This window comes from Callorhinchus milii, unplaced genomic scaffold (genome assembly GCF_018977255.1).
Source record: "Callorhinchus milii isolate IMCB2004 unplaced genomic scaffold, IMCB_Cmil_1.0 Scaffold277, whole genome shotgun sequence".
NCBI classification, from domain to species: Eukaryota; Metazoa; Chordata; class Chondrichthyes; order Chimaeriformes; family Callorhinchidae; genus Callorhinchus; species Callorhinchus milii.
The window spans coordinates 1-24,351 of NW_024705018.1; the positions used below are offsets into that span (position 1 = coordinate 1).

Below are 24,351 nucleotides of genomic sequence, written 5' to 3' on the forward strand. Positions count from 1 at the left end.
GGTAGAAATGGGGAAGGTGCAATAGTAGGTCAAAGTGAAACCATGTTATAGCAAAGGACATTAACAGGTCCCCCGTATTTCACTTCATTCTTAGGAAGATCAGCTTCAGCTGGCCGCTAGTGCTTGTCTGTGGTCAGAAGGGCGTGGGTTCAGGTCCCACATTAGAACATTGGGCTTAGAAATTGGTTTACCAGCCCAGTGCTGGGAGGTTGCATTGTCAGAGGTACCGTCCTTCAGAGAAATGTTAAATAGAGTTCCCGCACCATCACAAGATTTAATTTGATGAAGAGGATTCCAGAAGAGCCACCCTGCCATCATCCCCCTTCACACATCAAGCTGCTTTTTAAATGAGTCCAGTGTCTTGGCTACATCCACCCTTCCTACAACCTGTTTCCAGGTGCTAATTACCTCTGGTAAAGAAAACTTCCTGCTATCTGTCCTGAAATTGCCCTTACAACTCTAAAATGTTCTAACTGCCTCAGTGCATCTGAAAGTATTGATCTGGTTTACTATTTCAATCCCATTTAAAATGTTATACACCTCTGTAATGTTTCCTCTAGTCACATTTCTCAAGACTAAAAGCCCTAGCTTACTTAATTGTTGCTCACAGCTCATCCTCTAAGGACTGACTCTAATGGTATCATCCTCATTGCTCTCCTCTCACTGCCTCTATGCCTGGTTAGCCCCCTTATTCCCAGTGACTACCCCTCTCCCTTACCTCCAGCTATACCTCCTTCCCCCTCACTGACATCGTAAACTCTCCCTGTCCTCTGTACTGTTCCCACCCCATTAAAAACAGCTGTCATCACTCCTATCCTAACTACCGGCCCCATCGCCAAGCTCCCTTTCCTCTCCAATCCTAGAACATGTTGTTGCTACTCAGCTTCATCCTTCCTCTCCCGCCACTCCCTTCTTGAACCCCTCCAATAGGTTTCCTTGCCCCCCACAGCACAGAAACAGCCTGATCAAAATGACAAATGACATTCTGTCCCTCTGCGACCCGAGCTCCCTCTGTCTCCTCAGCCTCCTTGATCTCTCTGCTGTTTTCGACACTGTCGCCCACTCTATCCTCATCTACCTCCCTCCTTTCACCTCAACCTTCATGGCTGTCCTTTATTGTTCAGATCGTACCTTTCACACCGCCTGCACTTTATCTCCACAAACAGCTTCTCCTCGAGCCCCTAGACCATCTCTGCAGTGTCCCTCAGGCTCTGACTTTGTCCCTCCTCTTCAATATCTATATGGTCCCTCTTGTGATATCATCCACAGACATGGGTCAACTTCCAGATGTATGCGGATGACACCCAACTCCTCCTCTTCTACCTCCACCCTCGACTCCAGACCACTGCTGTCCTGACTGAATTCTGAAGCTAACTTTCCTCCACTTGAACGTCAACAAGACCGAGCTCTCCTGATTGGCTCCTGTCAACGCTTCCTCACCTCAGGCGCTGACAGCATCACCATTCATGGTTGCACACTCCACCTTGCTAATCCAGTCCCAAACCTTGGTCTTGTTTGACCCTCAACTATCCTTTCTACCCCACATCTGCTCCATGACCCCTCTGTCTTCCCCCACCTCCGCAACGTCGCCCAGCTCTGCCACTGTCTCACATCGCAGGCCGCCAAAACCCTCATATATGTCTTCAATACATCTAGCTCGATTATGCAAACTTATTGCTTGTTGGCCTCCCCAACTCCTCTCTCTGCAGGCTACAGATCATCCAGAACTCTGCAGCCCATGTCCTCTCCCGCACTAGGCTCCACAACCCTAGCACTCACATCCTTGCCCAAATCCACTGGCTTCCCATCACACAGTGGATATAGTTCAAGATCCTGGTCCTCACCTTCAAAGCCCTCCACGGTCTTGCTCCCCCCTACCTCTGTGACCTCCTAACCCCCTACCATCCTGTTTGCTCCCTCCGCTCAGCAGGCTCCGACCTGCTTCGCATCACCCTTGCCCGTCCCACCATTGGCAGGCGGGCCTTCCGCCACCCTGCCCCCACCCTCTGTACTCCATCCTGCAATCCCTCCACCTCGGCCCTCCCTTGCCACTTACAAGACCCGTCTCAAAACCTTCCTCTTAGACTGTGCTTTCGATCTCCTTGCTTCAGTCCCTGCTCTCCACCCTGAGTCCGTAACTCTGTCTGTCCAAATCCATGGGACGTCCTACCGATGTGAAAGGCACTTCATAAATGTAATTTTGTTGTGTTGTGACCAGAGCCATAAGTAGTATTCAAGGTGTGGTCTGCCCAGAGCATGACAGTGTTTCTGTGTGTTGGCGATATTGGTTAAGAAGGCATTAAACTGTATCTCGAATAACTCACCCTTGTGTATTGAGTAACTCCTCTTTCCCTTTCAAGCAGAACTCGAGTACCTTGTCTTTCAGATCAGATTGCTCCACACATTTTTCATCGTTTCCCACACGATAATATCCAAAATCACTGCAACAACAACACTAGGGTCAAAAGCAGAACAAGATAGGCTGTTGAAAGGCAGTTGCTATATTTTTACACTCTCGCTTCTGAGTCCGAAGGCTGTCAGTTCAATCCCCACGTTGGCACTTGGAACTCATATATTCTTTGCTCACACTCCAATGCAGTGCTGGGGGAGTGCTGCATTGTTAGTTAAGCTGACGTCCCATCTGTTCCTGTTCAGGTGGATATTAGAGATCCTGTGGCACTATTGGAAAAGAGAATTGAGTTTCTCTCTCCCGATGTCCTGGCCAACAATCCCCCACATAAAACCCGTCTCTCATTCCATGGCTGTTTGTGGGACATTGCTTTGTGCAACTTGATGCATTCACTGACCAAATACAGAGTCACTACACTTTACCATGAATCCCCAAAGCGCTTTGAGGCATCTTGATGACCTGATAAGGTGCTGTATCATATACACAAATGACTATGATTAAGTATCCACCCCTTCCAAGGTTCCCTACAAGGTTTGATTCGCCACCAACATACCGCGCCTCAGCAACAGTGAGATGTTGCAGAATGTAAAAACATCTACTGTCAAAACCTGTCTAAAACCCCATGTCTTTGAGGGGATAGCGACTTTGGCTTGTGACGTACCACATATAATCGGCCAGAGTGCACTGGCAGAAAGCTTGCTCTTTTACTGAGCTCATAGTCTCGTCCATTCCGGCACACTGAGGACTTTGCCAGTCGCTGGTACCTTTCTTTACAACCCAAATACAACCGTCGGTTTCTACTGCCAAAATCAGTGGAATGTGCCAGCCACAACACATAATCTCGCTCGTCACCTGGAAGAGAATAATTTACCGTATGAGAACGACCATTGAGGTCAACGTGTGTGAGAGTAAACAATGGGGTCAATGTGTGACAGAGCCTCTCATCTCATTAGAAAACATGCAGGATTCATTTATTTCTCGGCACGATTTATAACAATAATAATCTTACATTTGATATAGTGCCTTTCACGTCAAGAGGACGCTTTACAGGATTTACTGTAAATTGTGGTGATTGCATTTGTGGGCAAACACGGCAGGCAATTTGCGCACAGCAACATCCCACAAACAGTCATGAAGTGATTGACTGATTTTATCTGGAGGATTGTCAGCCAGGACACCGGAGAGAGAAACTCTCTTCTCTTTTCCAATCCACGGGATCTTGAACGTTTTTGGGTTGGGAGGGGCACATTGGGAATCTGGCATTGGATAGATGCATTGGAGTGAGCAGACCAGGGGGAGGAAAGCAGAACAGTGAGCTTTTAGCAGCAATTCAGAATATCTGGTAGTGAATCAGGTTGGACACATGCAAGAATGTAGCTGAGGACAACGGGGGGGATAATAATAATAATAATCCTTGCATTTCATTAGCGCCTTATCGCATCTGTGAGATGTCTCAAAGAGCTTCACAGAATATACTGTAAAGTGAATTGACTGTATATTTTTGTGGGATGTAAGGAAAAGCTTGTACCAGTACCAGGTTGTGTCAAAGAAGCATTGGCCACTAATTAAACTGAGTGGTTCCAACCTGGAGAATTAACGATCACACATACACGCACACAGTTACACGGACACACTTTCAACACCGACACACACACTAACAACAACTTGCATGTATCTAGCACCCCTCATGCAGGGTAGCATCACAGGGTGCAACACATACACACACATGTGCTTCTGTGTAATGAGGTCCCCTGCCCTCCACACACACACACACACACACACACACACACAGAGATTCCTGTTCGCCTGTCACATTGCTGGCTTGCTTTGTCACAATGCCAGGTCTTGCCTGTAACAACTCCACAAGTGTTTACAACACGATAGCACACAGAGTCTTTCACAGCACATCATGCCACTCACAGTCTCGGGTCAGAAGTTCGTTGAAATCAATGGTGTAGGAAAGCCACGTGGTTTTGTACAAATTCTCCTGTTTATAGCCCCACAGACTCACGTTCATGGACTTGGCCCCTGGCTCGGACACCAGCCCCACAAACATGAAGGTCTCATTAGTGAAGTTGTAGCTGTGCCAGCACTGACCTTCATCTGTCGAGTATCTTCGTTGAAAAGAGGAAAAGAGTAAAGGACAAGCTCATTGTCAGAGGCTCCGTCATATTTTTTACATGTTAACACTGAACAAGCACCAGCCAGGAGTTCCAGCCGAGAATACTAACATCTCCAATGAAGTGACCAAGGATTTTGACAGAAATATCCATCTTTTGGTTCATTAAAACTGGGGGGTTTATTCTCCAAATACTGAAGAGCTGACGTGCCTCACTTGCATTTCTTGGAACAACAAACCATTCCCTTGGGCCAGACTGTTCTGACTATTGTCAACATTGCTCTATTACCCAGGAGGATTAGGATAATTAGAGGAAAAATTTCACGCAGATGTGGAACTCTCAAAGCAAAGAGAGTGGGTAGAAGAGTGGAGTATGAGCAGGTCGGAGAGGTAGGGGGTTGCTAGGGCGTGAATTGATTTGTTTGTCAGTGTGAGGATCTTGAAATTTGATCCGTTCTGTGACAGGGAGCCAGTGGAGCTTGGGAAGGACTGGGATGACAGGGAATTTGGTGCGGAATTTGGTGCGGGTGAGGACATGGGTGGAGTTTTGAATCAGTTTTGAACTTTGTGAATGGTGGAGCTGGGGAGACCGGTGAGATGTTTGGTTAAGACCTTGGTTACATAACGTACTTTATAACCTGTACGGCCCTGTCTGGGTGAGACTCCAAAGCCACGATCAGCCCTCCAGAGTCCAACATAGTATAATAGTGAGGCCCATTCAGAGCTTTCCACCACGTATAGCCTCCGTCATCAGACACGTAGACATTAGGAAGCAAGGTAGAGATGACATCACCAAACACTGCCTGTCACAACAACAACAACAAATTACATTTATGAAGTGCCTTTCACATCGGGAGGAGGTGCCAAGGTGCTGGACAGTCAAGGGTTTTGCCCCTGATTTGGGGGCTGGAATCAAGAGGAGTGGAGGGCAAGGAGGATGGAGATGTACTAAGGCATGGTTGAATAGGAAAGTCTTGTAATGGATCTTGAAAGAGGGAAGGGAGGGGGCAAGGCGGAGGGGTTCCAGGATGGAGATCCAGAGGGTGGAGGCAGAAAGGCTGAAGGTCCGACCGCTGATGGTGGAGTAGGCCGGACAGGGGCCATGGAGCAGGCCAGTGCCTGCTGAGCGTGGGAGCTGGTGCATTGGTCAGTTTTTAGAAGGTCACAAGAGGAGAAAAGCTCAACTTCCAGCACATTGCTTTATGGACATCCAATTCCATGCCCCTTGTGACATGCGCACACTCATCCCAAAAATCCAGACTCACCATGAGCGATCACCACGCCCACTGCATTTGGTGCAGTGAGTGGGGGAACGGGTACGTCCACTTTCTGAGATATGCTGTAGGTGGAGTGGATGTGGAGACTACACTGCAAACAAAAACAAAGACTCGGTATCAGGGATGGAAGTTCGAGCCCCACATCGGGGACTTTGAGCTCACGGTCCAGGCTAACGCTCCAGTGCAGGGCTAGGGGGAGCTCCACATTCTTGGAGACGCCATCCTGCAGATGAAAGATTAAACCAAGACCCTGTGTGTCTGTTCAAGTGGACATAAAAGATCCTCTGGCTCTATTGGAAAAAAGAAAGGAGTTTCTTTTTCTCGGTGTCCTGGGCGACAATCCCCCAGAAAAAATTGGTCACTCAGTTCATGGCTGTTTGTGGGACAGTAGTTTGTGCAAATCGGTTGCTACTTTCACCTTCAAAACGGAGTCACTGCACTTTATAATCTATCCTATGAAGTGTTTGGAAACGTCTTCTGGTCTTTATGAGGACCTATACATCCCACCATCGTGAGTCCTTCCCACCTCGCCCAGGGAATCACATTGCCCAAAAGATACCAACATTTATTAAACATTAGATAACCGGGGCTCCAATGCTGTAAAACCTACTTGTAGAATCATAGAATTATATATCACAGAAGGAGGCCATTCGGCCCATCGTGTCTGTGCTGGGTCTTTGAAACAAGCTATCCAATTCAATCCCATAGCCCTGCAAACTATATTGGATCGAGCAAGTAGAGGACTCCGAGACACTGAGATAAGAGGACAAAGGGTCAGGATGGGATCAGGACACATGTCTTTATACAAATATTAATTAACAATTGCAAGAGAGTTGCCTGGAAGGGGAGCTGGGCAAGGACACGACTCCTCTTAGAAACATTTTGATGCTGCATCGGGAACACTGCAGCTCGGACTGCACGCATTCTTTCTCTCTCACACTCTCTTGCACACTCTCTCACTCACACTGACCTGCTCCGGGTTTTTGGCTGTCTTGTCACACTGACTGTTGGATGGTCTCTTCAACGCTCTCCACTCCCCTCCACTGTCGAAGGTGATCACTGATCGGATAGTGTTGTCTGTCAGCAAAGGGGCAATAACAAGCTTCTGGTTACAAACATAGAAATAAATGAGATTCACGTGTTCCCCTCGGTTATCAGGTGTCAGAGTCAGTGCCCTTGACCATCCTGTTGGTTGATTGTAAAGTGTAGTGACTGTGTGTTTCTTAGGCAAACATGGCAGCCAATTTGCACACAGCGATGTTCCACAAACAGCCATGAAATTAGGAACCAATTTTATCTGGGAAATTTTTGGGTAGGAAACTGGAAGAGAGGAACTCCATTCGCTTTTCCGATAGTGCCCTGGGATCTTTAATGTCAACCTGAACAGACATGGGATCTTAGGTTAACATCTTATTTGAAGGACGGCTCCTCCGACAGTAGTGAACCCTAAAGCCAGCCAGAGACAGATCCTCCCTATTAGAAAAGAGATTTTCTTTTGCATGCAGTCCTGGCCAACAATCCCCCAGATAAAGTTGGTCATTCATTTCATGGTTATTTGTGGGACATCATTGTGCGCCAATTGACTACCGCGTTTGCTTACAAAATATACAGGCACTACACTTTAATAATAATCCTTGCATTTGATCACGTCTTCGAGATGTCTCAAATCGCTTCACAGAATGTACCACATATTTTGAATTGATCGTATATTTTATGGATGAAACGCTTTAATGAATCCTGTGAAGCGCTTTGAGACTGCAACACAAATTAACATTTATACAGTGTCTTTCATGTCTGGAGGACATTCCCATGTGCCTACCAGTCCTACCTGTGCTCCTGAGCTGGGGGTGTGAGCTTAGTGGGAGTGGGGATGGGAGGGAGAGGGCAAAGGCATGGTCCTGAGATAAACATTGAATGAGGTGGAAGGATTTCAAGATGGAGTTGCAGAGACTGGAGACCGAATGGCTGAAACCTCAGCCGCTAATGGTGGACAGGGCAGGGAGGGCACATGAAGCAGGCTAGTGCGAGAGGAGCAGTGGGTAGCTACCAGCAATGCTGTGGAGGAACAGAGGGCATATGTTTACTTATGTCCAGGACATTGGTGATGTAGACTCCCCGCAGGGATGTCACGTTGGTGAAATCATTGGCTCCACTGGAATCCACGAACAGATGGCGCTCCAGAGACTTAGAGAAGAGGATCCCACGATCATCAGACGTGTAGATGGTACCAAAGCCCGTGTCTGAAAGGGAGCAGGCACAAAACATGAGGGGATCACATGAGGCATGAGCGGGGAGCACGCGAGGCACGAGCGGGGAGCACGCGAGGCGCGAGGCAGGGGGGGTCACGCGAGGCACGAGGTGGGGGTGTCACGCAAGGCACGAGTCACGTGAGGCGGGGGCGTTCACGCGAGGCATGAGGGGATCAGTTGAAGCACGAGGTGGGGGGGTTCACGCGAGCCACGTGGCCGGGGGGAGGTCACGCGAGCCACGAGGGGACGTTGAAGTAACTGTACTCACTCCCCGGCTCATCCACATGCATGAAAATCATCTCATTGTCTGCCCCGAGTATGGAGTAGAACTGTAAAGAACAGACACTGCAGTTGTGTGAGACTGTCTTTAACTTTGATTTCTTGCACATGTAAGATACATATATGCCACACAAAATCACAAGCAAAACACACGCCAAATACATACAAACGCTGAACATTACCCCCACCACACACACACACCAAATACATGCGCACACTAAACAGACACCACCCCCCAGCATCCCAACATGCACACTCACACAAACACGCATAAATACTCACATATTTTGCATTTTGTGGGCAGACGTGACAATTGATTTACATACCGCAACATCCTACAAATAGCCATGAATGGAGTGACCAATTTTATCTGGGTGATTATTGGCCAGGACACAAAAAGAGAGAAACTCTCTTCTCTTTTCAACACTGTGCGATCTTTAACTCCCAATTGGACCTCAGTTTAATGTCTCATTTGAAGGATAGCATCTCTGACAATGCAGTGCTCCCCCAGTAATGGGCTGGAGCATCAGCCTGGACTGTGAGCTCAAACCCCCAACGCAAGGCTCGAATGAACCCACAACTTTCTGACTCAGAGACTCTCAGAGGCTTTTTTGTATGATAAGAAATGCGAGTCTCACAAACAGAAACAGGAAGTACATCAAAGCATCATAATAGGATTGACTCAGAGATCAGAATACCATAGAAATCTACAGCCATCGTGTCTTTGCTGCTTCCTTAGAGCAATCCTTTCAGTCCCATTGACCTGCCCTTTCCCCCCACATCCTTATAGCTGACTCTGGTTACTGGAAAGAGTTAGAAATGTGACTGGGACATTTTGCTGTTGGGAATGGCTCCCATCTCCAGTCCAGTGGGATTCTCCTGAAACAGGATTGGATCCCACACCAGAGCGTTAAGGCCAGGAAATCCCTTTGGCCCCGCTGGCTGGATATCAGCCCTGAGTTCGGGAGCACAAGGAGCAATAGCACTGGAGCTAAGGTCAGACCACCCATGTTGTACCTGTTCGTGACTAACTGGAGGCAGTTGAGCTTCATTCCACGTGTCGCCCTGGTCAACAGACACGAGGATAGACCTGGGGAGACTCTGAGGAGAACAAGCACATCGAGTTATGCTTCACAGTTTGTTCCTGACAACTGGGTCACATCTCTTCTCACCCTTCTCTTTTCCAATTATTCTTAACGTCCACCTGAACAGACGCAGACAGGGAGCTCAGTTTAACGTCTCATCCAAAGGATGGTGCCTTCCCCAAGCACTGTACTAGAGCATCAGCTGAGACTATGCCATTCCAAGTCCCGACATGGGGCTTGAATCCACAATCCTCTGACCAGAAGCAAGAGTGCTGCCACTACGCCAGGCTGACACTAAACCAAGCATTACCCGAGAGCTAGTAATGCTCACAGGACTTTGTGTACCAGCACAAAAATAAGGACTTCAACAATAGCTGGTATTTAAATAGGCCCTTAACACAGGGTAGCATCTCAGAGCATTTAGATAGGAAGCAATGGCTACCCAGAACTTAGTTATTTTAGCAGAGTGGTTATCAAACCACTAGTAATTCAACAAACAGAGTTATCCCTCCACTAGTTATCTTAGCAAAACTGGTAATCCTACCACTAGTTACCATGAGTTAACCTATCATCAGTTATTTTGCAGAAGTTACCATTACTATCATCCAAAACTAGCTATCCAAATATTTGTTAACAAACCAGCTATCGCTAGTTATCCAGGATGACTAGTTATCTTACCTGATTATGAATAACAGAACAGAAGAGAAATTGCCCAGCAAAGCCAAAGGAGTAGATGTTGGTGTGGAGCTTGGTGTTGGACTTGCCCAGGTCAGTCGTCCTCTGCAGGTGCAGGTTTCCTCTGGCGTTCACATCATCTAAACAACACAGTACACCGGTCACTGGCTGGGGGTGGGGGGGGAGATACCGAGAAGGTTAACGCCAAGGTGATGGCGGCGATGTTGGGGGGTGTTTGGTAACTGTCTCAATGACGATTTGGGGGCGAGCTAAGTGACGAGTTTGAAGAAAGTTTTGGGTACCCAATGAGAAAGGCAGAGAAAGAGACTTTCTTAGAGAAAGACCTGTGTGGTACACAGTATAGACCTGGAGTGCCGCACTGTGGAGACTCTGTATGCGGGAAGGGGTGGGAGACACCTGACGTGCACAGACAGGACTTCAGTTTAACTGTTCATCTGACAAATGGCGCCTTTGACAATGCATTGCTATCCCAGCACTGCACTGGGGCAGTGCTATCCCAGCACTGGCATTGCTATCCCAGCACTGCACTGGGGCGACAGCCTGGACTGCAGGATAGTTTAAATATCATCAGCATTCTCCTGTATGGATTTTTGCAGGTACGAGGGCATGGATCTATGATCCACGTTTTACTCTGATCATTAAACGTGGCCAGGGAATGAACTGGGTAACACTGGAGAGAGGTTCACAGTGAACTTGTATCTATCACAGAGCTTTACTCACAGATGCCTTTGGGATTGTTAGAGTAAAAGATTGTGCTTCCTGGACCCCTATCAGGAGAGGAGAGACACACAGAGAAAAATAGATAATATTAATTTGCTATCTGATCAATGCACACCAACCCACTAGGAAATGTATCACACCCTCACTGTAAATGCATCACATGCTCACTGTAAATGTAGTGCACTACTAGTGATATCCAGAAACACTATTTACCATGAGAATGTGTAGACAGACTCCTCGAGTTTTTTCCACGTTGTTCCAACGTTTAGAGAAAGCCACAAAGAATGCTGAGAACAAGAGAGAGGATAAAATCTGAGATGTTACTGTGTGCAAATTGGTTGCCACATTTGCCTGGAAACCACACAGTCACTCAACTTTACAGTGAATCCTGTAAGGATTTTATTACTCAGAAGGAAAGTCGAGGAGCTGAACACTGTGTTTGTCTTTGGTTTTTCGGGGGTCAGCCGGGTGTCTGACACATGCAGAAACCTATCACCATGCTTAAGAGTATCCAAACCAAACTAAATTCCATACAAAAGGGTAAATACTACAGATGCTGGAAATCTGAAATAAAAATAGAAGTCGCTGAGAATACTCAGCAGATCAGGCAGATGGAGAGAGGAAAAAGTTAACGATTCAGATCGATAACCTTGCGTCAGAACTCAACTAACAAAAGGTTAACTCACTTTTCTCTCTCCATAGATGCTGCCTAACCTGCTAAGTGCTCCCAGCGACTTCTGTTTTTATTTCTGAGTTCCATGCATCCCACCTAAACATGGAAATTCCAGAGATATCTTTTGGAATAGGATGTGCAATCTCTCCCTGGAGGGATGCATCCTGCTTACCTAATTCCATAGACTATTAGTATAGGTTGGCAAGCCAAGACTTAGGGAGCACAGAGTCTGCGTTGGATTAACCAGCTTGGTGTCCAGTCAGCTAAAACCACACAGCTTGCCACTGTCTGGCAAGCTTTCCCACTGCTTGTCCAGCTAGGACCACCCTACCCATTAGGGCTTTGGCTTGCAGGGTTAACAGGAGCTGAGTGGCAAGAGTTTCTGCCCCAAAAGACTGGTCTATGTTCGTGTTTGGCTTACCTTGATGCAGTAGGCCAGCAGCTGGGATGGGTTGGAGGGATGGAAAGTCATGCCTTGGGAAGGATGGAACGGAAGATTGATAAACTCGAACGTCTCTCCAGAGTCCGATGATCGGAATATCGCCCCGCCGGCTTTCAGTTTCGAAACATCAGCTGTTAGAATTACCTACAGACACAAAGTAACAAGATTGTAGGGCTGGGTCAACAGGCAGTGCACCATTCAATGTTAGAGCTTATCACCCCCATGCTCGCCTGGCTCCATTGGCTCCCGTCCCCCAAAGAATCCGGTTCAAGATCCGCATCATTAAATTCCTCTGCGGTTTCAACTCGGCCCTATCTCTGCAACCTCCGCAAACCCCACAGAGCTATACAGAGAGATACTACATCAATGTAAGTTGTATTGAATTGTGCACATACCTTTTTGGAATTTTCTGGGCCAACATTAATGCCGAATTCTTTACGAATATAATAGTTTTTGAGGACTTTAGAGACGTCAGTAAAGGTTTTACCAAAGTCTTCGCTGAAAGACAATCCAGCCAGTTAGAAATTCAACCAAACTTCACTCAACAATTTACAACAATAATAATAAAACAGTCATCATCATCCCTCCATTTGATTTGGTATCTACAATGTCAATATGTTTCAAAGCACTTCCCAGATTACACTGTAACATGTAGTGACTGTGTATTTTGTAGGCGAACCCGGCAGCCAATTTTGCACATAGCAATGTCCCACAAACAGCCATGGTGTGAGTGACCAATTTTAACTGGGGGATTATTGTCAGGGACTCCGGGAGAGAGAAACTCCCTTTTTTTTCAATAGCGCCGTGGGATCTTTATCGTCCGCCTGAACAGGAAGGGCCTCAGTTTAACATTTCATCCGAAAGACATCACTTCTGATAATGCAGTGCTTCCCCAGGACTGCACTGGGGTATTAGCCTGGACTCCAATCTCACTCGGAATGGATCGAGGGTTACTTGGAGTGGATTGGATAACCCGAGGAGGGAAAAGTTGCTCTTACCTTCTGTATAGCCGAGAGGCTCCATTAAAAAAGATGAAGGAAAAGGGCAAATTGAATGTCGTCAGAGCGAGAACAATCTGTAAAAGAACAGCAGAGTCTTTACAACATCCCTATCTGGGCCCAAATACTTGAGCACAGTCAGCACCTGGAATTCACTCATCCTAGACTTTTTTTTTTGCTTTAGAAAGACTGAACAACAACAACAATTCATTCAAACAATGCATTTAAAAACTTTCACTTTGGGAAAAAGTTAGAAATGCAATTTGTTGTTGTTGTGCTCCATGCGGAGCGGAGGTTCTCCATGTAGAACACAACACTACATTTGTACAGTGCCTTTCACATTGGGAGGACGTCCCAAGGCGCTGGACAGGCAGACTTTCGGACCCAAGCTGGGGGTCGGGATTAGGGAGGGTGAAGGGCAGGTGGAGGAAGCAGGGAGATCGAAAGCACGGTTGACAAGGAGGATCTTGAGATGCAGGCAAGGGAGGGGGTGAGGTGAAGGGACTGCGGGATGGAGTTCTAGAAGGTGGGGGCAGAGTGGCAGAAGGCCCGCCAGCCAATATGGTGCAAGCCAGGCGGGTAATATGAAACAGGCTGGGGCTCGCTGAGCGGAGGGAGCAAACAGGATAGTAGGGGCTTAGGAGGTCGCAGAGGTAGGGGGCTTCAATGCCCTTCAAACCATGGAGGGCTTTGAAGGTGTGGACCAGGATCTTGAAATGTATCCTCTGTGTGATGGGAACCAGTGGAGTCAAGTGAGGATGGGGGTGCTAGGATCACAGAGCGGGAGAGGACATGGGCTGCAGAGTTCTGGATGATCTGCAGCCTATCGAGGGAGGAGTTGGGGAGGCTGACAAGCAAAGAGTTTGCATAGTCAAGCCTCGATGAAATGAAAATGTGTATGAGGGTTTCGGTGGCCTGTGGAGTGAGACAGCGGCAGAGCCGGTCCATGTTGCGGAGGGTGTGGAATGCAGAGCGGGTCATGGCGCAGATGTAGGGTAGAAAGGATAGTTGAGGGTCAAAAAAAAATCCCAAGGTTCTGGACTGGCTTAGTAAGGTGGAGTGTGCAACCATGTATGGTGATGCTGTCAGCACCTGAGGTGTGGAAGCTCTGACGGGAGCCATTCAGGAGAGCCTCGGTCTTGTTGACATTCAACTGAAGAAAATTAGCTCTCATCCAGGGCATGATGTCTGCCAGACATTCTGTCAGGACAGCAGTGGTCCTGGAGTCAAGGATGGAGGCAGCGAGTAGAGTTGGGTGTCATCCACAAACATGTGGAATTTGACCCAATGTCTTTGGATGATGTCACCAAGAGGGAGCATGTAGATATTGAAGAGGAGGGGACCAAGGACAGAGCCCTGAGGAAAGCCGTACAAGACTGTCTGGAGGCTAGAACAGAAACTGTTTGTGGAGATGAAGTGGAGGAAGTGTAAGAGGTACGATCTGAACCAGTCAAGGACAGAGCTGTGAAGGTTGAGGTCAAAGGAGAGATGGTGGATAAGGATAGAGTGGCTGACGGTGTCGAAGACAGCAGAGAGGACAAGGAGGCAGAGGGAGCCCTGATCGCAGATGAACAGAATGTCATTTGTCACTTTGACCAGGGCTGTTGCAGTGCTGTGGCGGGGCACAGAAACCTGATCGGAGGGGTTCGTGAATGGAGTGGTGGGAGAGGAAGGAGCGAAGCTGGGAATCAACAACTCATTCCAGGATCTTGGAGAGGAAAGGGAGGTTGGAGATGGGGCAGTAGTTTGAGAGTGGAGATGGGTCCAGGAAAGGTTTTTTTTAAGGATAGGAGTGAACCAGAACCTGCAGAGCGCGCAGGTTGATATGGTGTTAATTGGTCACAGAGGTAGGGAGCAGCAAGACCGTTGAGGGCTGTAAGTGTGAGGACAAGGATCTTGAACTCAATCCTCTGAGGGATGGGGAGCCAGTGAAGCCGGGCGAGGATGGGTAATGGAGCCTAGTGCAGGAGAAGCCACAAGCTGCGGAGTTCTTAATAATCTGTAACCTGTGGAGGGAAGAGTTGGCAAGTCCGACAAGCAAGGGGTTAGCAGGGAGTAAAGCATGGAAAATGAAACTGGTCCCAACCAGTTCCTGCTGGTGTTTAAACACCTTACTCCCTCCCACACCCTTCTATTTCCCTCTCCCTCATGTGACGGTCTAGCTTCTTCTTGAATCTAGTGAGGTATACTATCTGATTAAACCACTGCTTCAGGCAGTGAGTTGCACAATCTCACAGATACGAAATAACTCTTCTGGGTTTACTTTCTCAACCTCAGTTAGTTCTGCAATACCAGAGAGAGAGAGAGAGAGAGAGCAGAGAAAGAGAAACTGAGAGAGAGAAATATATAGAGAGAGAGACAGCGAGAGAAAAACAGAGAGAGTGGGAGATAGAAGGAGAGAGAGAGAACAAAGAAAGTGAGACACACTCGGAGAGGGAGCCTATTCTGGATAGCTGTTTGCTGGATTGAGTTGATGACAGACAGAGGGTTGATGAACCAGTTTGGCCTGTCTCAAGCTCCACTTCCTGCCGCTGGACACGTCTGCAACGTTCCCTCCCCCGCCCTTCACTGAGGGCCTGTCACCCGCTCCGAGTGCCAGGCTGACTGTCACCCGCTCCGAGTGCCAGGCTGACTGTCACCCGCTCCGAGTGCCAGGCTGACTGTCACCCGCTCCAAGTGCCAGGCTGACTGTCACCCGCTCCGAGTGCCAGGCTGACTGTCACCCGCTCCAAGTGCCAGGCTGACTGTCACCCGCTCCGAGTGTCAGGCTGACTGACTGTAACCCTGTACCAGTCTGAATGCCGAGTGACCTTCAACAGAGATGGGATTGAAAAAATAAACCCAGATCAATACTTTCGGACAGGTTTTCAAAGAGTTGTAAAGGGCAATTTCAGGAAGTTTTCTTTACCCAGGGGGTAATTAATGAATAGAACAGGTTACCAGGAATGGTAACTGAGGCCAGGACACTGGGACTCATTTAAAAAGCAGCTTGATGCTGTGTTGGGGGGGATGGTAGGTTGGGTGTTTTGGAGGGATGAGATCAGATCGGCCGAAGGGTCTTTTTCCTCTACAAAGAGGGTGACTCTCTTTGTAGAGAAACACAATGGGAAATTTGTGGTAGTCAGGTCTCCCACACATAGCCATGGAGTGAGTGACCGGTTTTATATGGGAGATTCTCGGCCAGGACACCAGGAGAGAGCAAATCCCAATATCGCCGCAGGATCTTTAAAATCCATCTGAATGGGCACAGACGGGACCTCGGTTTAACATCTCATCCCTGAAGAACACCACCTCTGACAATACAGCGCTCCCCCCAGCGCTGCACTGGAGCAACAGGCTGGAACTGTGTGCTCAAAGTCCCAATATGGGGCTGGAACCCACAGCCTGTTGATTCAGAGGTGAGGATGCGAGTGACTGAGTCAGGCTGACGCATACACACACACACTGACAATGGCAGAGAAGTCACAGACTGGCAAAGGTGGACAGTTCACAACAACAAGTTGCATTTACATAGCACCCCTCATGCAAGGTATCGTTCCGGAACGCTTGACAGTGGTGGAGTGCAGGTAGGCAGAGAGGTCACAGACAGGTAATGACAGAGAGGTCACAGACAGGTAATGGCAGAGAGGTCACAGACAGGTAATGGCAGAGCGGTCACAGACAGGTAATGGCAAAGAGATCACAGACAGGTAACGGCAGACAGATCACAGAGAAGTAACAGCAGAGAGATCACAGACAGGCAACGGCAGAGAGATTATATCTATGAAAGGAACCCTGCGACCTTTCAGAAACAAGGGACTCATTTGCTTTGCAAAGTGTTTTTACCGATCTCTAGCAACGGTGTCACTAACATTCACTGGCTATTGGAATGGTTTTGAGGGTTTGTCCAGTGCGGTGGGGATGAGGAACTGATTAAAGCGTTGAAGAAATTGAAGTGGTGGTTTAAAGGGTTAAAGCTCGGGGTACGGAAAGAGGAAGCACTGAACACTGGCCACATCTCCTTACCCCGGTTCCGTCTCCCACCCATGCCAACGTGACGGTGGAGCCATCATCATCCTCGAACGTGTACTGAAATAAAAGAAATAGGAGTTAGAGAGGAAACTATGTCTTTTATTCAATTAAATTTTCTCAACAAAAGGCTCCTGACAGACATCATAGTCTGTCAACCTAGCTCAATGGTAGCGTTCTCGCTTCTCAAGTCACAAGATTGTGGCTTCAAGGACGACAGGATTTCAATTTACACAGTATAGTAATAATATAACAATTTACACAGTATAGGATGACCCTCCAATGTTGTGCTGAGGGAGTGCTGCCCTATCAGAGGCACTGCCTTTCAGAAGAGATGCAAAACCGAGGCTCGTCTGTGCCTTTTCAGGTGTACATTAAAGATCCCTATCTGAAAAGAGAAGAGAGTTTCTCTCTCCCAGAGTCCTGGCTGACAATCCCCCAGATAAAATGTGATCATTCACTTTATGGCCGTTTGACGTTGCTGTGTGCAAACTGACTGCAGCATTCACTAAAAAAATACAATCACTACACATTATGAAATGCTTTGAAATGTCCTCCTGATGCTATAGGTGCTGTGTCATATGTAAGAATTATTATTATTTAAGCTGCTCCCCAACCCTGTGCTTATCTGCTAAGAAGCTGACCTCCACCCTCCCTGCCTCTCACAATGAGTTAAATACCCTATGATTGTAGAGTTTGGTTAAACTGTGGAACATCACACCTTTCTCCAACACGTAGAGCAATGCAGAGCTTACCAAAATTAAACTATGCAGTTAGGCTGGTTCAGCCATTCACACTCTCACCTCAAGTCCCCACACTGGGGACTTTGAGCTCACATGGAAATTCCTGAGTCTAGAATAGAACATGCACGCTCTCCCTGGAAGGATGCACCTGCTTACCTAATTCTGGAGAGAAATAGGCGTAGGTTTGTGAGAGCCAAGGCTTGGGGACCTCAGATTATGCGTTAGGGTAGCTGCTGAAGTCTAACCAGCTAAAACCGCATAGCTTGCCATTGAGAACACTGTGTGGCAAGCTTTCCCACTGCTTGTCCAGCTAAGTTCACCTACTCATTAAGGTTTTTCCTTGCAGGGTTAACAGAACTAAGTGAAATAATCCCTGCGCCCAGTGACTGGTTGGCCCCTCCAATTCTTGCTGATGAGCTTGGTTTTCTGCCTATCATATAATCTTGCATTTGATACAGTGCCTTTATCACATTATCAAGACATTTCAAAGTGCTTTGCAGTATATACTGTAAAGTCTAGCGACGGTATATTTTGTGTGTGAACATGGCAGTCAATTTGCACACAATAACATCCTATAATAATAATCCCTCCAAAAAACAAAACAATAATAAATTGGTCATTTTCAATCCACGACTGTTTGTGGGACACTGCTGTGTGCAATTGGCTGCCACGTTTCTCCCACAAATATACGGTTAATACACTTTTCAGCATATTCTATGAAGCGCTTTGAGACATCTAGAAGATGTGAAAAGCGCTATATCAAATGCAAGGATTATTATTATTATTACAACAAACAGCCATGAAGGGAGTGACCAATTTTATCTGGTGTATTGTCAAACAGGACACCGGGAGAGAGAAACTCCCTTCTCTTTTCCAATAGTGCCGACATATTTTTAATATATGTCCACCAGAACAGGCACAGATGGGACCTTGATTTAACATCTCATCTGAAAATGACATCTCTTCCCCTACACTGGTGTGTCAGCTTAGATTGTGAGCTCAATGGCCTGACAATGTGGCTTGAACTCACAACCTCTGACTCAAGAAGTGAGAATGCAACCACTGAGCCATGCTGACATATTCTCACCCTTTACTTAGGAAAGGAAGGAGTGCAAATTAAGAAATATAATACTTATCCTTGCAATAATTAGTGTTTTGTCACATCGTCAAAGCACATCACAGGAAATTTACTGTGAAGTGTAGCTACTGTGGATTTTGCAGGCAAACGGAGAGGGTAATGGGATTGTAAGATCTACTGTGATGTGATCAAGCCAAAGGGCCATCTCCGGTTATGTTTGGGACTCATCGGTTTAGGTTGATGTTAAAGATCCCATGGCACTATTGGAAAAGAGAAGGGAGTCTCTCTCGATTTCCTGACTGACAGTCCTCCAAATAAAATCAGTTACTCACTTCATGTATGTTTTTCGGAGGGTTGTTGGTTGCTGTATGCAAATTGGCTGCTGTATTCACTCACAATACACAGTCACGACACTTAACAGTATGTCCTGTGATGTGCTTCAAGACATCCTCCCTAAACGAAATGTAAGGATTGTCATTATGCCCTTATGAATACACAGTATGATCTCTCTGGTGGTTAAAGAGTCAGTTCTAAAACTAACTGACTGTTACTGAGGACTACAGTTTGCACTTGCTTCAACTTCCTGTAATCAGACACGTCCAAAACTCATTATGGGTCTCGTCACAAACTGTCACACCAAGTCACAGATCCTCTGATAAATATCACCCACAAATATACAGTTAATTCACTTTACAGTCTAGTCTGTGAAGCACTGTGAGACGTCTAGAAGATGTGAAAAGTGCTATATTAAATGCAGGGATTATTATTATTAAATGTTCGCCTGGTTCAGTCATTCCCACTTCCACCTCAGAAGTTTGCAACTTCAAACCCCACATCAGGGCTTTGATCTCAGTCTAGGCTGAAACTGTTTGATACAAAACAGTGCTGGGGGAACGCAGCATTATCAGAGGAACTGTTCTTCTGATGAGACGTTAAATCAAGGTCCCATACATGCCCTGTTTAGATGGAAGTTAAAGATCCTGTGGCACAATTGGAAAAGAGAACGGAGTTTCTCTCTTATGGTGTCTCAGCTGACAATCCTCCAGATAAAATTGGTTACTCACTTCATGGCTGTTTGTGTGACGTTGCTGTGTGCAAATTGGCTGCCAAGTTTGTCCACAAAACACAATCACTACACTTTACAGTGTGCCCTGTGCAGCGCTTTGAGAAGTCATTCCGACAATGAAAGGTGCCTGTATCAAATGTGAGGATAATTGAATGTCTGGCTGGGTGCTAGCAAAAACCTAGATCAGAAAAACATATAGTGCATTTATTTAGAAGAAGAATCATTTCATTTAATACAGCTGTGGCATCGAGAACAGATCAAAATGCTGCACAATGTTTCTGTAGTGTAGTGACTGTTTGCTTCCTCCCCCTGCAACAAACACCTGTCTGTATTGGCTTGTTCGACATTCCGTTGTCAAGCATGTCACTTTGGAGCCAGTTCAGCTCCAAGGAGAACCCACTTACCTCTCACCCTCTCCAACCAAAAAGAGGACAGTGGCTAAGTTGGTCATTTGACATCTGATAAATGCAGGTTTTAGCCCTCACTTGGTGGGTGGCAGGTGACATATTGAAATAACATGTCAATTATTAGACTTAGTGAGATTAGCTCTTAAGCACTCGATGGACTGAACTCTCAGTGTGTAAAAGCCTGGCCAGTGACTTAGGTTGGGATATAGATTGTGAAAACAAGCTCCCAGTAAATTGGATTGAGACTAATTACACCACTTGGAAGACATCCAGGAAGTTTCTCTTTACCCAGAAGTAATTAATGACTGGAACAGGTTACCAGGAAGGGTGGTTGAGGCCAGCACACTGAGATTCATTTAAAAAGGATCTTGGTGCAATGATTGGGAGAGGGGATAATAATCTCGATTTACAATTGAAACTGAAACATAGAAATGTCTTAACATACTTCCAAGTAGTTTCTGTACACTGAGTTGATCTGTCATCAGTAGTGCCCAGGAGTAAATATGTATGCTCTAATCTCTGAGTCAGGAGGTTGGTCACTCACTTCACAGCTGTTTGGTGCTCTATGCAGAATACAGTCACTTCATTGAGAATTGCCATAAACTCTTGAGATATTCCAGCCTGATAAAAACCAACCAACAAGCCAGACCTGAATACACAGCCACAGAGTGTTCCTTTTACCTGTGCTCCTGGCATTGTCACTCACTGCCTCTCCAAGTGACACGCTGTTCTTTTTAAAGCAATAACACTTTATCAAAAAATCTGAGAAATCTATAGCATAGAAGGAGGTCACTCTATCAAATCTGCCCAGGCTCTCAGAGCAAGTGGTCATTCAATTTCTCTGACCCGCCCTATCCCCACACGCCTTCAAGCCTCCATCCTTTGTAAACCCTCCACTTCCCTCCTGAAACCCACAATGGATTCTGCCTCTGCCACCTTCATAGAATCATAGAATTATACAGCACAGACGGAGGCCTTTCGGCCCATTCTGCCTGTGCCAGCTTTTTGAAAAGAGCTATCGAATTCAATCCCACTCCCTTCCACCACTCTATCAGGCAATGCATTCCAGATCCGAACAACTCACCGTGTGAACAAATTTCTCCTCCCCTCTCCTCTGTTTCTTTTAACAACTATTTTAAATCGATGTCCTCAAGTTACCGACCCACCCACCAGTGGAAATAGTTTCTCCTTACTCCACAAGCATTCCACATCCCTCTCTGAGTGAAAAAGTCTCTCCTAAACTCTCAGTCCGCACTTCTTGTGACTCGCTTATATCTGGGTCCTCCAGTCCCCGACCAGTGAAGACAGCTTCTCCCTGTCAAAACCCCTGGTCATTGTGGCCACCTCTATCAGGTCCCCCCTCAACCCTCTCTACTCCAGTGAAAAGGAGTCCTGTAGCTCAGTGGTTAGAGCACTCGCTTTGCAAGTGAGAGACCTGAGTTCAATTCCAGGCAAGTCAGGGCGAAACCTTGGGCAAGTTTCCTTACTCCACACGCCTAATAATAATCCATCTAAAAAAAAAAAAACTTAACAATAAATTGGTCATTTTCAATCCATGACTGTTTGTGGGACATTGCTGTGCGTAATTGGCTGCCGCGTTCGCCCACAAATATACAGTCAATTCACTTTACAGTATATTCTGTGAAGCGCTTTGGGACGTCTAGAAGACGTGAAAAGCGCTATATCAAATGCAAGGATTATTATTATTAAAAGCAGACTCAATTTTTCCAATCTCTGCTCATCACTAGACCCTCAGCGCTGGGATCATTCTTGTAAACCTCCTCCAAAACTGAATGCAGTTACTCCAGTTGCAATCTAACTGATAACAACCACAACTTGCATTTATATAGTGACCTTCACACAGGGTATCGTCTCAAAGTGCTTAACAGTGGCATAACCTGACACCAAGCTGGGGGAAGGGGGTAGGGGAAGGTGACCTCTCCCCTCTGCATGTTCGAAGAGGAGGTTTTTAGGCGTGATCTGAAAATGGGGAAGGAGGAGGCAAGGCGGAGTGCTTCAGGGAAATGAAGGGAGGCTCTCTCGCCCCGTGCCCTGGCTGACAATTCCCCAATTAAAATCAGTCACCGTTTGCAAGATATTGCTATATGCAAATTGACCTCTGCGTTCACTGACAAAAAACAGTCACTACACTTTACATTGAATCCTGTGAAGTGCTCTGAGCTGTCCACCTGACATGAAAGGCCCTGTGTCAAACGTAAAGGGCGGTATTGTTTGTGCAAACCTTTGTTGACGCCTCCAAGTAACAGCTAAGTCTCGAGACACTTGAAGCAGCTCAGATACAGGAAATTAAGCCTCACAAAAAAAAGTTGGTAACATACACGTCAGGCAAAGTACTTCCAAGAGAGGGCAAGAGCAATCTCAGAGCACGTCAGTCTCTTATTTAAACGACCGTCTTACCAACGCTCTCCCAAACCTGGCCCGGCAGCTTGCCAGCTCAGCGTTTCCTACAGGGATCTTGGGCAAAGTACAGTACAAAAACAACTCGCCTTTACTTAGTGCCCTTCACGCTTAGCCGCGACTCGGAGCATTTAGCAGTGGAGGAGCCTGATGTTGAGCCGGGGCGGGGGGGGGGGGGGGGAGGGAAGAGAGCGAGGGAGAGTGACTATAGGCATAGTCGATGAGGAAGATCTTCAGGTGCGATCTGAAGACAGGCAAAGAGAGGGGATAAGGCGGCGGGCGGGAGGGAGAGTTCCAGAGAATTGGGGAGTAGTGGCCCATGATAGAGGGGAGAAGGTACATGGCAGAAGACATGCAGCCGGTTGACCAGCTTCCTCTCCTGGCCATGAATTTTTCTGCCCTAAAAAAAAGAAAGAGGGTTCGAGACAATCTCTCTCTCTTTCACTCTCTCTCTCTCTGGAGTCTCAGTCGCAGTTTCCAAGCCGCAGCTTTTGTTTTTCTCTCTGTCTCCCCTCCACCTCCAGTCAAGACGACCGATGAGATGAGATGAGATATCAGAGGCGCATAACACCCCACACACGAGAGAGAGACACAGAGAGAGAGACACAGAGAGAGAGACACAGAGAGAGAGACACACACAGAGAGAGAGAGACACAGAGAGAGAGAGAGAGACAGAGAGAGAGACACAGAGAGAGAGAGACACAGAGAGAGACACACAGAGAGAGAGACACAGAGAGAGAGAGAGACACACAGAGAGAGACACACAGAGAGAGAGACACACAGAGAGAGAGAGAGACACAGAGGGAGCGAGAGAGGGAGAGAGAGAGAGTGAGGGGGGGGGGAGACCGTGAGAGACTCAGAGTGACCCAGCGAGCAGCTCAGACGGGACGGGGACGGGGACCCCCACACCCCCACAACTCGGGAGTGGCCCGCGCGTGTGTGTGTGTGTTGTGTGTGTGTGTGGTTCGTTCGCTGCGCGTCTCGGGACGTCCTCCCCCCGACGCGAAAGGCGCTCTCATCGTCTAAATGGAATATTGTCGTCGTCGTTCGCCGTCTTTCCGCCGCGCGGGCGGGGGGGAGAGGGGGGGGGGAGGAGGGGGGGGTCGGCACTCACCTGGTGCGTATTTTGTCTCAGCGTGTGCTGAGCGGAGGGAGCGCCGGCACAGGCGCCGGGAGCGGGGGGGACCCGGCGGGCGGGGCTCCCTCTTCAGGCGGGACCCTTGATCTTCAGGATCCGCTGGTGGACCTCCCGGCGGTGGGCCGGCCAGCTGGCCAGGTCCCGGGGCCGGGCCACCTCGCACCAGGACAGGGCGAGCAGGGCGAGCAGGAGCGCGGCGGCGGCGACCACCGCGGGGGCCACTGCGGGGGCCATCGGGGGCTGTGTGTGTGTGTGTGTCTGTCTGTCACTCACTCACTCACTCACTCTCTCACACTCACTCTCTCTCACACACACACACAGTCTCGAACAAGGAAGTCGAGTGAGTCCTGTTGGGGGGTTTGGGGCTGTGCCAACAACCGTGGGGCTGTTGCTAAGGGTGTGTGTGTGTGTGGGGGGAGGGGGGGGGGAGGGGGTGGGGTGTGAGGGGGGGGGGAGGGGGGGTTGTTAGGCTGATGATGTGATAAAGGCTTTGCTCATTTCACCTGTCACGGGATTGATTGCAAAGTGGTAAAAAAGCACCTGCT

At 47.7% G+C, this 24,351-nt stretch overlaps 1 protein-coding gene across 1 annotated transcript; it reads right to left on the minus strand.

Annotated features, from left to right (window-relative positions):
- Positions 1 to 2,288: 2,288 nt before the first annotated feature.
- On the minus strand, positions 2,289 to 24,040 carry LOC121851980 (sortilin-like). The gene is given in 19 exon segments (XM_042346056.1): positions 2,289 to 2,441; positions 3,072 to 3,115; positions 3,117 to 3,262; positions 4,331 to 4,524; positions 5,160 to 5,328; positions 5,795 to 5,897; positions 6,777 to 6,883; positions 7,891 to 8,046; positions 8,324 to 8,384; positions 9,352 to 9,435; positions 10,098 to 10,234; positions 10,836 to 10,882; positions 11,049 to 11,122; positions 11,930 to 12,094; positions 12,346 to 12,448; positions 12,949 to 13,025; positions 16,954 to 17,016; positions 22,669 to 22,757; positions 23,887 to 24,040. Coding segments are annotated over 19 exon segments (2,094 nt in total). The 3' UTR covers positions 2,289 to 2,320.
- Positions 24,041 to 24,351: the final 311 nt, after the last annotated feature.